General features: G+C 34.0%; 1 protein-coding gene across 4 annotated transcripts in view; it reads left to right on the top strand.

The window, feature by feature from the left end:
- Window positions 1-12,481, top strand: part of FNDC3A (fibronectin type III domain containing 3A) — a 174,853-nt gene that overhangs the window by 145,594 nt on the left and 16,778 nt on the right. For all 4 annotated transcript variants that reach the window (XM_002919108.4, XM_034665161.1, XM_019799544.2 and 1 more), the window contains 10 exons: window positions 1,909-2,047; window positions 2,703-2,771; window positions 3,829-3,947; window positions 5,455-5,560; window positions 5,648-5,823; window positions 7,690-7,803; window positions 8,522-8,671; window positions 8,773-9,056; window positions 9,155-9,367; window positions 11,727-11,893. In XM_002919108.4, the coding sequence (XP_002919154.1) occupies window positions 1,909-2,047; window positions 2,703-2,771; window positions 3,829-3,947; window positions 5,455-5,560; window positions 5,648-5,823; window positions 7,690-7,803; window positions 8,522-8,671; window positions 8,773-9,056; window positions 9,155-9,367; window positions 11,727-11,893 (1,537 nt within the window). The remainder of the gene's footprint in view (window positions 1-1,908; window positions 2,048-2,702; window positions 2,772-3,828; window positions 3,948-5,454; window positions 5,561-5,647; window positions 5,824-7,689; window positions 7,804-8,521; window positions 8,672-8,772; window positions 9,057-9,154; window positions 9,368-11,726; window positions 11,894-12,481) is intronic.

Genomic DNA, 12,481 nt, shown 5'->3' with positions numbered 1-12,481 from the left:
TAGTGGATCTTTCTGGTTTTTAGGGAGTCTGTTCTTACTTTAATAGTTTCTTCTAATTTTAGGTTTAAGTAAACACTGTGTACCACATTGAGAAGTGTTTTGACCCTCTTTGTAGTCAGTTTGTAAAGCTACAAATAAAATCCATTGTAGTGCATGGGAGAACTGAGGAAGGCTGAGCAAAACTGAACAATTGAAAAAAAAAAAAAATGAACAATTGAACCGAATTTTACTGAGTTCTCACGGACGACATGAGTTGTTTAGGGGTAGATTTATTTAGATCCTTGTCTATATTATCATGTCATATCATAATGGACCTTATCGGTGAGTCATCCATTCATCCAATATTTTTTGAGCATCTATTCTATAATAAAGCACTGTTCTAAACACTAAGAATACAGCAGTAATCAAAACAATATTCTAGTTGGGAATAGACAGTAAACAAGCAAATAGCAGATGGTGATAAGTGCTGTGTGGATTAATCAAATTAGGGTGAGGTGATAGAATGACTGGGTAGTCAAGGAAGTGTTTTTGGAAATGACATTTAAGTCTGAATAACGAGAAGGAGTTAGCATGTCAAGAGCAGAAAGAACATTTTAGATAGGAGAAATAACTGCTAATGCAAAAGACCATCCAGGGGTGAAATCCCATAGGGTATTGTAGGCCATAGGGAATTTAGATTTTATTTTGAGTAAAATGAGAAGCTGTTGGAAGGTTCTATGCTAAGAAGTAAAAAAGTCCCTTTGGCAATTGTGTAGAAAATAGATAGGGTTGAGAGAAGGAATTGAAGCTAGGAAACTAGTTAGTAGTATATTGTAGTCATTCAGAAAAGATAGAGTAAAAGAAGCCTTGACTAAGGTGGTAGTAGTAGCAGAAAACAGAAAAGTGGAGGTAGAGTTGACAGGATTTGGTAATAGATCTAAGTTGTAGGTTTAGAGAAGGAAGAATCAAGGGTGTTTCTTAGATTTTTGACTTGAGCAACTAGGTAGATGGTGGTACTTTTCACCGATGAGGAAGAGAGCAAAGATGGAGCAGGTTTAGAAAAGAGAAAATCATATTAAATTGGACATTTGACTTCAGGAGCTTTAAGTTCAGTATAAGAGATAAGGTAAAAAAAAATATATATTGAATTTCTAAAGTCAAATATAAAAATACTTAGATGCGAATTATGTTTATTGCTGTGCAACTTAATAGCTTGAAAAACCAAGCATTTATTTTCTCACAGGTCTGTGGGTCAGAAATTCAGGACCACCTTACCTGGGTAGTTCTCATACAGGGTTTATATGAGGTTGCAGTCAAGATGCCAGGTAGGGCTACAGTCATCTAAAGGCTTGACTGGGACTGGAGGATTTGCTCCCAAGTTCACTCAAGTGGTTGTTAGCCCTCAGTTCCTCTCGGACTATTGGTCAGAAGCTTCAGTTCCTTACCAGATGGGTTTCTCTGTAGGGTTTCTACACACTCTCATTTCTGTTACATTGTATTGGAAGCAAGTTATTAAGAACAATTCAAAGGGAAGAGGAATTAGCCTTTATCTGAATAAAGGAAGTTCAAAGAATTTGTGGACATCTTTTTAAAACCCAAAGAATAGTGAAAGAATAGGTAAATCAAGCCCAAAGCCTATCAAGCATTATCAGATTATAGCTTATTCCTGTGATGACTCTTGGTTAGTACCAAAATGTTAGACTTAAGCTTGTATTCCCAGAACTGACTCTAAAAGGGGATTATACCTAAATATTCTCCATGTATGCTGAGTCCCTATTGAAGACAAGCAGTCTCACATAAACAAGCCATCACAGCCTGAAAACTTTATCATTTGATTGAGCTTATTTATCTCTCATCATTTTGTTCATTAAGTTTTTATCATTTAGGTGTCAAATATTGTTTTATGTCTTTGGTTATTTTTTGTCACAGGTTATTGCTTACAATTCAGAAGGTAAAAGTAATCCAAGTGAAGTAGTAGAATTTACTACGTGCCCTGATAAACCAGGAGTACCTGTGAAGCCTTCAGTTAAAGGAAAGATACATTCACACAGTTTTAAAATAACTTGGGGTAAGAAATGCATATTTGTACATCATTATTTTTGTATTAAAATGATTTGAATATTAAGATAATTCTTAGGATAGTTAGGTAAATTTGTTAGCTCAAGCAAGTTCAGTAGGAAATGTGAGAATCATTCATTGTTTGGGGATCTTTTTTGTGGAAAACTTTGGACTCACACAAATACAGAGTTCATATTTGATACAAGAAGAACTTGGGATAAAGACTCTGAACAGAGATAGCACTGCATGAAATGAATGATTACTGAAATTATAGCTAAAGTCACCTAGGTCGTCCTAGCTTTCATGAGAAATGAAAATCACTTATTCACTTAAATATTTGTTGGGGTGCCTGGCTGGCTCAGCCAGAAGAGCATGCAACTCTTGATTTCTCAGGGTCGTGAATTCGTGCCCCACATTGGGTGTGGAGATTGCTTACATAAATAAAACTTGAAAAAAAATAAAACACGTTTACTGAACATCTGTTTATACACTACTTAATGCAAAATCAGTAGAGTAATCAAATGCTCGTATTAATTAAAAAAGCATTGCAGGTGATTCTCTTTATTTTTTGAACAATCTTAGGTTTGATATTCTGTTTATTAGGATCTCTGTCATTGTTTAATTGTATGTACTTTGCGTAATACCACTTTTATTTCTTTGGATAGACCCACCAAAAGACAATGGAGGTGCAACCATTAATAAATATGTAGTGGAGATGGCAGAAGGTTCTAATGGTAAGAATAACTATTAAAAATTAATAGATTTAGGGATGCCTGGGTGGCTCAGTCAGGTAAGCATCTGCCTTCAGCTCAGGTCATGATTCCCGGGTCCTGGGATCGAGTCCTGCATCGGGCTCCTTGCTCAGCGGGGAGCCTGCTTCTCCCTCTCCCTCTGCCTGCCGCTCCCCCTGCTCTTGTGCACTCTCTCTCTCTGACAAATAAATAAAATCTTTTAAAAAAAGAAATTAATAGATTTATACCAGTCCACCTCTGCTCTTCCATGACTTTACATTTTATACGATCTCTTTTCTTTCACTTTTCATTTTTTTTCCTTTGTTTATAGCAGTTAGTATTTTGCCTCTTATGATCCACTTTAAGTTACAATCTCTAGAAATACAGTGAATCAAATGTACGACTGCTGTACACCTATATAATAAAATTTACATTTTATTTCCTTTCTCATTTGTTTGCATTCCTCAGTTCCAGTATATCTAAACTAAAGTCTTCTGAAGGTTTATTCAGTTAGATTTTTAACCAGACATATCAGAGAAAAATTATCTTGTAAAATTTAACTTACATTATACTAGTTTTAGTAATATTCTCTGCACCTCGTGAACTTTATTTTTGAATCGCACATTTAACAGTCTTTATTCCTATGCAATGAACTGTTTCCTGCAAAATAATAAGAATGTCTTTTAATTAAGGCTAAACTTCCTATGGTATTGGTTCCTTTCTACTCTTTGTGTGTTATAATGTTATTATTAGACAGGTAAACACATTTAAAATGCTTAATTAAAAGCAAATTATGAACATAAAGCAAATTATGAACATAAGCCAAAGTTTGTACAGAGTTACAGAGATACTCTATTTCAACAAAGCCTACAGATTTGTCTAGGAAGCTGTAACATAAAGAAAATTAGATCATCTCCAGGAAACTCGAAGCAAGCTTAAATTATTTCTGACAAATTACGTAAACACTTACTTAGTGAAGCTAGGATACCTGCCGTGTCCGTGATACCAGGATGTTAAACATTACCTTGTAGCTGATTGAACATAATTCTTCACCTTACAGGAAACAAATGGGATATGATATACAGTGGAGCCACTAGAGAACATCTTTGTGATCGACTGAATCCAGGTTGTTTCTATCGTTTACGAGTTTACTGCATCAGCGATGGAGGACAGAGTGCGGTAATACTTACATGTAGATTTTTTTTCAAGTTTGGGTCAAATAAGATGGGATCACCAGATGCCACCTCAAAATCTGAAATGTATCCAAAGTAATTTCTGTAACCCAGGTGATTAATTTTATATTGACCAGAATTTCTGGTCTGGTTGGTGTTTAGCTTTGGAAAAGCAAATATACAAAAATGTCGCAGAAAAATTTATGAACTTTAGGATGATGTTCAATACCCATACCTAATGGAAATAGAAGTAATTGTAGACTGATTGATTGCTTCATAAATTATGTGTATCAGGACAAACCATAAAATATCATTTACTGTTTAAACACAGATTCTAATATTAAATTATTGCAGAAAAGTTGGTAGTTATTATTAGAGACCCACTAACCAAAATGGACACAGTGTGCTCTTGATTATATATGAGATATTTGTAATGTTCTGGAGAGGTATGTTTTTTAATAGGAGTGGGTTTTTTTTTTTTTAAATGAATTTAACCAAGGTGGGTTCATGGAGCATTAAGAACTGTTATTTTCAAATAGAATTTAATGTAATAATGTTACCTTCTTTTTTTTGAAGGTACCTTTTTAAAAAATGAATTTATAAGTATTGTTCTGAAAATATGAGTATTACAAAACTGAGTGCAAGTCCTGCCCACAGGCTTGGGATCCAGTTGCTTCATTTTCTCTAATAAAATCTTCCTGGATTAAAACAAATCCACTGCCCCCCAAAAAAGCCTCTAATTTTCTAATTCAGCATTATAACATTCTATATAGGATACCTTTCTGAATAAGGTGATGATCAAATATTTTATTTATACTTGGAAAGAATATAATTAATACAGTGCAGATAAGGAATATGGCACTGTGTGTCAGTATTTTTAAGAGAAGTCTTTTAAAAGAAAACTTAATGTATTTTTTTAAATAAATAAAATAATACCAAATACCTGGAGATACCAAATACTTGGAAAAGGTTACCTGATTTTTTAATTATTTTTAGGAAGAAAGGAAAAAGGAAAGATTATATATACATATTAGTATTTAGGTTAAAAATACAATATACAGTAAAGTAACCGAAATAGTCTAAATCTCCTGAAAACATGGCAAACAGTGTTTACAGAATGTTAAAGCATCCTTCCTTAGAAGAGATTTGTGGATCCATTTGGACAGGATCAAAAGTAAAGTCCATTAGGATGTGTTGAAGGTTGTTTTGTTGTTGTTGTTATTGTTGTTTAATTATGGAAAGACAAAAAGGAAGAGTTTTTTGGGGGTTTTTTCTGGTAACTTTCTTTGTGTATAATAGTCACATAGTATGTATTTTTATTTGTCTCTATAAAATTGGAGTTTTAATGATTTAATTGGGTTTTTATTTAGAACTTTATTTCTTTTCAGTTGAAAATCAAGTAGAATTTTAAATAATTGGTGCAGTCTTTGTGTTCATGTTATTGTCCTTTAGCAAAAGCAATCTGATTATTTGGTTGGGGCATTTTTGTTTTGTTATTGCTTTTGTTTTGGCAGGTATCTGAATCTTTACTTGTGCAGACTCCAGCTGTGCCTCCTGGCCCATGCCTCCCTCCCAGATTACAGGGTAGACCCAAAGCAAAAGAAATACAGTTACGATGGGGTAATTTCCATTTTGGTAATAAATTTTAATTAAATGAGTACTAAATATATTCCTTTTGTTAAACTACATAAATCTTTCCACCTTTAGGACCCCCTCTGGTCGATGGTGGATCACCCATTTTCTGCTATGGTGTGGAAATGTCTCCTGTAGAAAAAGATGAACCGAGAGAAGTTTACCAAGGTTCTGAAGTAGAATGTACAGTGAGCAACCTTCTTCCTGGAAAGACTTACAGCTTCAGACTACACGCAGCTAACAAAATGGGGGTAGGAAGACTGCTGATTGAATTATAATCACAGTGGTATTTCATATAACATATATAATGCACCCATTAGTTAGCCATTTTGCTTTCAACATGTGATTCCAAAGTTTACAGTTTACAGTTGTTTTTTGTTTTGGTGTTTTGAATTTTTTAAGATTTATTTTAGAGAGAGAAAACGCAGGGGAAGGGGCAGAGGGAGAGAGAGCGAGCAGGGGAGGGCCGGGGGAGAAGGACAAGGAGAGCATGCTGAGCACGGAGCTCCAGAGTCGGCCGTTTAACCATCTGAGCCACCCAGGTGCCCCCAGATTTTACTGTTTTTAATAAGTCTATATCAATAAATAAGAGGTCAATGTATACGATAACTTAATTGTTCTAGAATCTCAATATTTTCAAACCCCACTTATATAATTTGTGACACTTTGGACTTCAGCTGGGCTGAAGTTTGCCTTTCAGGTGGTGCTAGTAGGTTTTACTTAGTAAGTTTAAGAGTAGAAACAAGACCATAAGATGAAATACTTAGAGTAATTAAGTTTTTTGAGATTCGTTAGATGCAGCATTTACCTTCAGTTGGCTACTAATTGTAATCCATTTTTTACCTAAGGAAAAAAAACTTATTATTTTAAGCATTTCTGGTTTTATGAGACTTTTTAAAAAGTATTATTTATGTATCTGTACATCTCCATAAAATGGACAAAATAGGTGATATCTTCATATTACAGCTGAGAAGGCTAGGGCTCAGAAACGATAAATATCTTGCCCACAGTCACATGAATAAGAAGTGACAGAGATAAGCCACAGACTCAGGGTTGTCAGACTCCAGAGCCAAAGCCCTTTCCACTCAACCAGGACATACCTCATCTCTGCATTAGAGCAGGTTCTCTAAGGACAAAGCAGTTGTTTCTTGCCTCAATTGAGTAACATTCTGTTTCCTTATTCTGTAATTACAGTTTCACAAAATTAAAGTGAGAAGTCTCTCATCTCCCATTATTTCATGTTTTAGTGAACTGTACTATTTTTAGTCCCATTCTCCAGCTGAGTTCAGTATCTGTATCTGTAAACTTATTTATAAAATTTATGTCAGTACTTTGTTGGCAGTTCTAACATAAGTCATTGTTTCCTGTCCGAAGTCAACCTCTTGTGAACCTCACAAGGCTGCAGAACTCTGGGATAGCATCTTTAATACTAGTGTTCTTAATCTGTATTTTCAGGATTCTGATAGTTTGTCAAAGTCATCTTAAATAAATATTTGCTTTCTGCATTTCCGGAGAATATACATTTTAGACTCTTTTTAAAGCTATTCTAAATTGTGAGGCCCCTGGGTGGCTCAGTTGGTTAAGCATCTGCCTTCGGCTCAGGTCATGATCCCAGGGTCCTCGGATCAAGCCCCGCATCGAGCTCCCTGCTCAGTGGAGAACTTGCTTCTTCCTCTCCCTCTGCTATTCCCCCTGCTATGCTCAATCACTCGCTCTGTCAAATAAATCTTTAAAAAAAAAAATTCTAAATTTTAAGATAGAATTTATGCCTACCATCTCCCATATCTTTAATTGGCATCCTTGCCTCCACTCATATAATTTATTCTGACTTATTCCACACACCTAATCCCCTAATACCCTGCCCTTCTTACAGAAACAGTTCATGAAGGAAAAAGGAGCAAGAAAACATAGTAAATATTAAAACTTAAAAACACCCCACAGTGACTTCCATGATCATTAAACCTTTTTACTTTCTGTGAATGCTTTTAGAGTTATATTATGACCAGTTAGTCTTGAAGGAGAGGGATAATGCACTTACTTATTTATGTGAATATTTATGGAGAGCTGTGCAATCAGTGGGTAAAAAATGAAAACACTGGCTATATTTGTTTTTCTAGTTTGGACCATTTTCAGAAAAATGTGATATTACTACAGCCCCTGGACCACCAGATCAATGCAAGCCTCCTCAAGTTACATGCAGATCTGCAACTTGTGCACAAGTAAATTGGGAGGTATTGTAATTCCCATTGACTTTAAATGATTAGAATAGTTCATATAAAAGAATAGAGATGCTCTTCATTTCATCTCCTAAATTATGCAAACAATAAGTCCTAGTGAAATCATGTGGTAAAAAGTGAATTTTTTTTTCTCTTCAGAGCATTTAAATGAAGTATATTTGCATTACAAGTATGTAGTTTCTTGTTCATGATGTTCTTCATATTTTTTTCAAAGACTTTGTCTCATTACTGAGATATTTAGCTGCTGGTGAGTTTAATGTTCAGAACAAACATTCGTAGGAATCAGTATAATACTGTTTCTCTTATATTTATTATCTCCACTGTGTTTATTTTGTATAGTAATAATCAGTAATGATAATTGCATTTTCAGTTTCCTTTGAAATTTAACAAAGATGATGTCCTTACATGATTTAACATTTATATTACTTAATAGAATTACTTTGGCGATTTACCTTAAAATTCTCTTTCTGAAGTGATTCAGTCATATTTTTACTTCTAACTGAAAACAAAGCTATATTTTTTGACCAGTCTTATATTCAGGTGACCTTAATGAATAAAAATGTAATATTGAACAGTTTTAATTCTACTTAAACATTTTAAAAGAATTCAAAAGCAATTCGGTTTTTGATATGCTCAGGTAAAGAACATTTTTTCCCAAAAACCACTTAATCAATGTCAAGACTTAAGACCTTTTCCTTTTCTTAATTTAAAGGTCCCTTTGAGTAATGGAACTGATGTCACTGAATATCGATTGGAGTGGGGAGGCGTGGAAGGAAGTATGCAGATGTGTTACTGTGGGCCTGGTCTCAGTTATGAATTAAAAGGACTTTCACCAGCAACTACCTATTATTGCAGAGTCCAGGTAAAGGTGGTCAGGGCCTTGTTACTCTAGCCAGAGTTTTGTGTTCTGTGAGCATTTTGATGGTCCTGTTTTGTTAATTTATGGGCTCTGTTAATTTGTAGGCTCTGAGTATTGTGGGTGCAGGCCCTTTCAGTGAAGTAGTAGCCTGTGTGACTCCACCATCAGTTCCTGCTATTGTGACTTGTCTTCAAGAAATAAATGATGATGATGTAGAAAGTCCCCATTATTCACCTTCTACATGCCTTGCAATAAGCTGGGAAAAGCCTTGTGACCATGGTTCGGAAATCCTTGCCTACAGCATAGACTTGGGAGACAAACAGCCCTTGGCAGTGGGAAAGGTTACAAGCTATATTATAGACAATTTGCAACCAGATACAACATACAGGTACACTCTACAGACTATGTTAATTTTTGCTTAAACCAGAGAGAAACTTTAAATAGAACAATTATAACTAGATTTTTTTTCCTCCATGTGGCACTTAGAATACGAATTCAAGCCTTGAATAGCCTTGGAGCTGGCCCTTTCAGCCACATGATAAAATTAAAAACTAAGCCCCTCCCTCCTGATCCGCCTCGTCTGGAATGTGTTGCCTTCAGCCACCAAAACCTTAAGCTGAAATGGGGAGAAGGAACCCCAAAAACACTGTCAACAGATTCTATTCAGTACCACCTTCAGATGGAGGATAAGAATGGAAGGTAGGTGTTCTTGATTGCTTCTTTATATAGTTTCTTAAATCTTAAGTATATAAATTTTAATAAACAGTAGAAGTAAATAAAATAAGTTTTCAACAACAAGGTTAGAATTCTGATAAGAAATAATTTTAAATGTGCTATTTTCAAAATATCAGAAGATACAGTCACAGTTTCCTGTTTATAACTTGTGAGTGGGATGCCAAGAGAAAAATTAAGTGGGCTATTCTTTGGCTGTCTTCTCTAACCCATTTAGTCTCTTCATGCTAATAAAGAAACATAATCTTTGCTACAACAAAGTTCTTCAACCCCTATTTCCAGCAGAGGCAGTTTTGTCAGTAGATAATTGATGGGCGTAAAGCCTCTGACATCCTTGAGGATAGGGATTATGTCTCACTTTCCTCCACACCCCTGTCACAGGGCCCGCCCGCCCGCTAAGTAAATACAGTTCAGTTCCTCACTGTCAGATCTTGGTAGCCAGTCCCCTTGCTACTCAGGTTCCTGTCTTTGCTGCCATCTTTTACATTTCATTAGATCCATGCCATATATTATCCCACAAAATCGTTTTTAATTATAAATCAAAATATGTGTAGTATAAATTATTCAAATGCAAATCTGAGGCTGTTTATTGACATTATATCCTATGTAAACAATGCATATATGCTCCAGAGGTGTTATTCTTTGAATATTTTAAGAATTTGAAGTTTACTTTTCTACTTTTTATTCAGCTTATGAGAAACAATTTGTTTATCTCATGGATTCAGCGTCCTAGTAGCAGTTTTTCCCAAGGTTTTCCCACTTTGTTTTTTGTGTTGTGTTTGTGTCTTAGCCAAATATTCAATAATGGAATATTCGTGGTACTTGCATATAAGTACTCTCAGAAATACTTACACATTTAAAATAACATACAGAATTAAACATACTGTATCACCAATAAGAGCATTATGCAGAGCAAACAATATTGATCATTTTCTGAAATCTGTGCCTCTATGAATATTAGCCTTTGTTCTTGGCAGAATTTTATGTTCACTTTGTGAAGCCTTATCTCTAGAAGGAGGTTCTTTGCCTTGCTACAGATTTTTGGTATAGCCATTTATCTTTAATCTATATTATTTATTATCATTGAGTGAATTAATTCTGTAAGTTATTTTCATCCCCTTTGTAGCATTTACATTTGGGGTAATGCAAGGTGGTTTACTGGAAATGGGTCTAATTCGTGTCAGATTGAAATGTAATAGAATAAAGATTCCATTAAATATAGATTATATTAATAGGCTAGAACATTAAGCTTAATTAATATTTACCCATCATCTAGAGAATTGTAAGGTACGCTGTGGAAAATAAAGAAATTAAAACCTTTTATGATATTGTAGGTTTACTATGTAAATTTAATAAGTCAATGTAATAATACCTTTAGTTATACTCTCTCCTTTTTTTCACAACTATTTACATTTGCTGTGGGATAGTTTCTGAATGCTATTTCAGCTGTTTCCTGACCACAGATTTTGTCATTGTTCAGCTTTTTCAATAGTGGTTGAAACACTTTTTTTCCCCATCCTTTTTAAAAAAAAAAAAGATTAAAAAGGTAAGGCTTAAAAATAAATAAATAAATAAATAAATAAATAAATAAATAAATAAATAGGTAAGGCTTATCTAATTACTGCTTTTTGGAACTACTGTTACTTCAGGTCATTAACTATTTTTTCATTTTTAACCTGACTATAGTTTTCAGACTATTAGAACTATATGAGCATTCATTCCATTACTCATTCCCCAATTTCCAAAAACTTTATAATAGCCAATCAAAAATATCGGGGAACATTGAACTTATGAATGATATAATATGATGTCAAACTTTCCATCGAACAGTTCAGGTGGATAATTTATGGCAAATTATACATTCTTTCATACTGCTATGTAAATCTCTAGAAAACATCACCAAATCAGCTAAAATTATGCCTGGAAATTGAGGGTTCTCTTTTTTATATAACAAATTGTATGCCTAAGACTCTAATGAAAATTGTGGTATTCTGAGTATCTTTAAAAATGTGTGGACATTAAAAGATAGCAGTCAGATACAAAGCTGTACCAGAAGCCTGAAGAGTTACTGTGATTGGACACAAAATTTAGCAATAATTTTTCAAGAAACCATGTCAAATTAGGAAATTTACCAATCCTGTGATTTTCATCATCTGATGAAAAAAATAAAAAGACTTACTTAGAGTGACAAAGCGTTCCTGGCATTAAATTCTAAGAGTAACTTATACTTCTAAATAATATCCCAACTGTACTTTTTTAGTAGTTTTTAAATATTTTTCATAAGGTTGTCAAGGTTTATTTTTAATGAGAGTCATTTCCATTTTAGGTTTGTATCCTTATACAGAGGTCCATGTCATACATACAAAGTACAAAGACTTAATGAGTCAACATCCTATAAATTCTGTATTCAAGCTTGTAATGAAGCAGGGGAAGGTCCTCTCTCCCAAGAATATATTTTTACTACTCCAAAATCTGTCCCAGCTGCCTTGAAAGGTAAGTTATACATCCTTAAGTTATTTTTCTTTAATAATAGATTAATTTTAAGTGCATCTTCACAAATAGCTTTCTGTGCTGTCATTACAGTTGATCATCCAGTATGTGTCCAGCATTTAATTATAAAAAATTATACAGACAAGCCCACCTACTGAAAGTTTCACTCAATATTAAAGCTATTTTATCTAGCACATTGATACTCAGACAAGTACTGGATTTTGTCACTAATCTTTTTAATAATCTAACATAAAAATACTAAGTTGAATAGATAATGCTGGTTTTCTAATAGGGTTATTTGCTGTTTCTGCTATTGTTACTTAAAGAAAAAAATCACAAACTTTTGTTTTGAGTTGTTACTGTTTCATTCATTCGGATTTCAGGGAGAAAGCCAGGTTGCCTTTTAAGGAAAACATAAATACATTCTTAGTTAACTTGAATTTTTTAATCAAATTTACACACACATTCACACATTTGTGTATACAAATATCTTTAAAATTAATTTTAGAGGGATTCTTATTTTAAGATGACCCTGGCAAGGATTGCACATTGTATATTTAGCCAAAATCACTAACATTCCTCACACTGAGG

This window comes from Ailuropoda melanoleuca, chromosome 7, assembly GCF_002007445.2.
Source record: "Ailuropoda melanoleuca isolate Jingjing chromosome 7, ASM200744v2, whole genome shotgun sequence".
Lineage (NCBI taxonomy): Eukaryota > Metazoa > Chordata > Mammalia > Carnivora > Ursidae > Ailuropoda > Ailuropoda melanoleuca.
The sequence above is the reverse complement of the archived record's forward strand: the minus strand, read 5'-3'. Positions and strand labels throughout refer to the sequence as shown.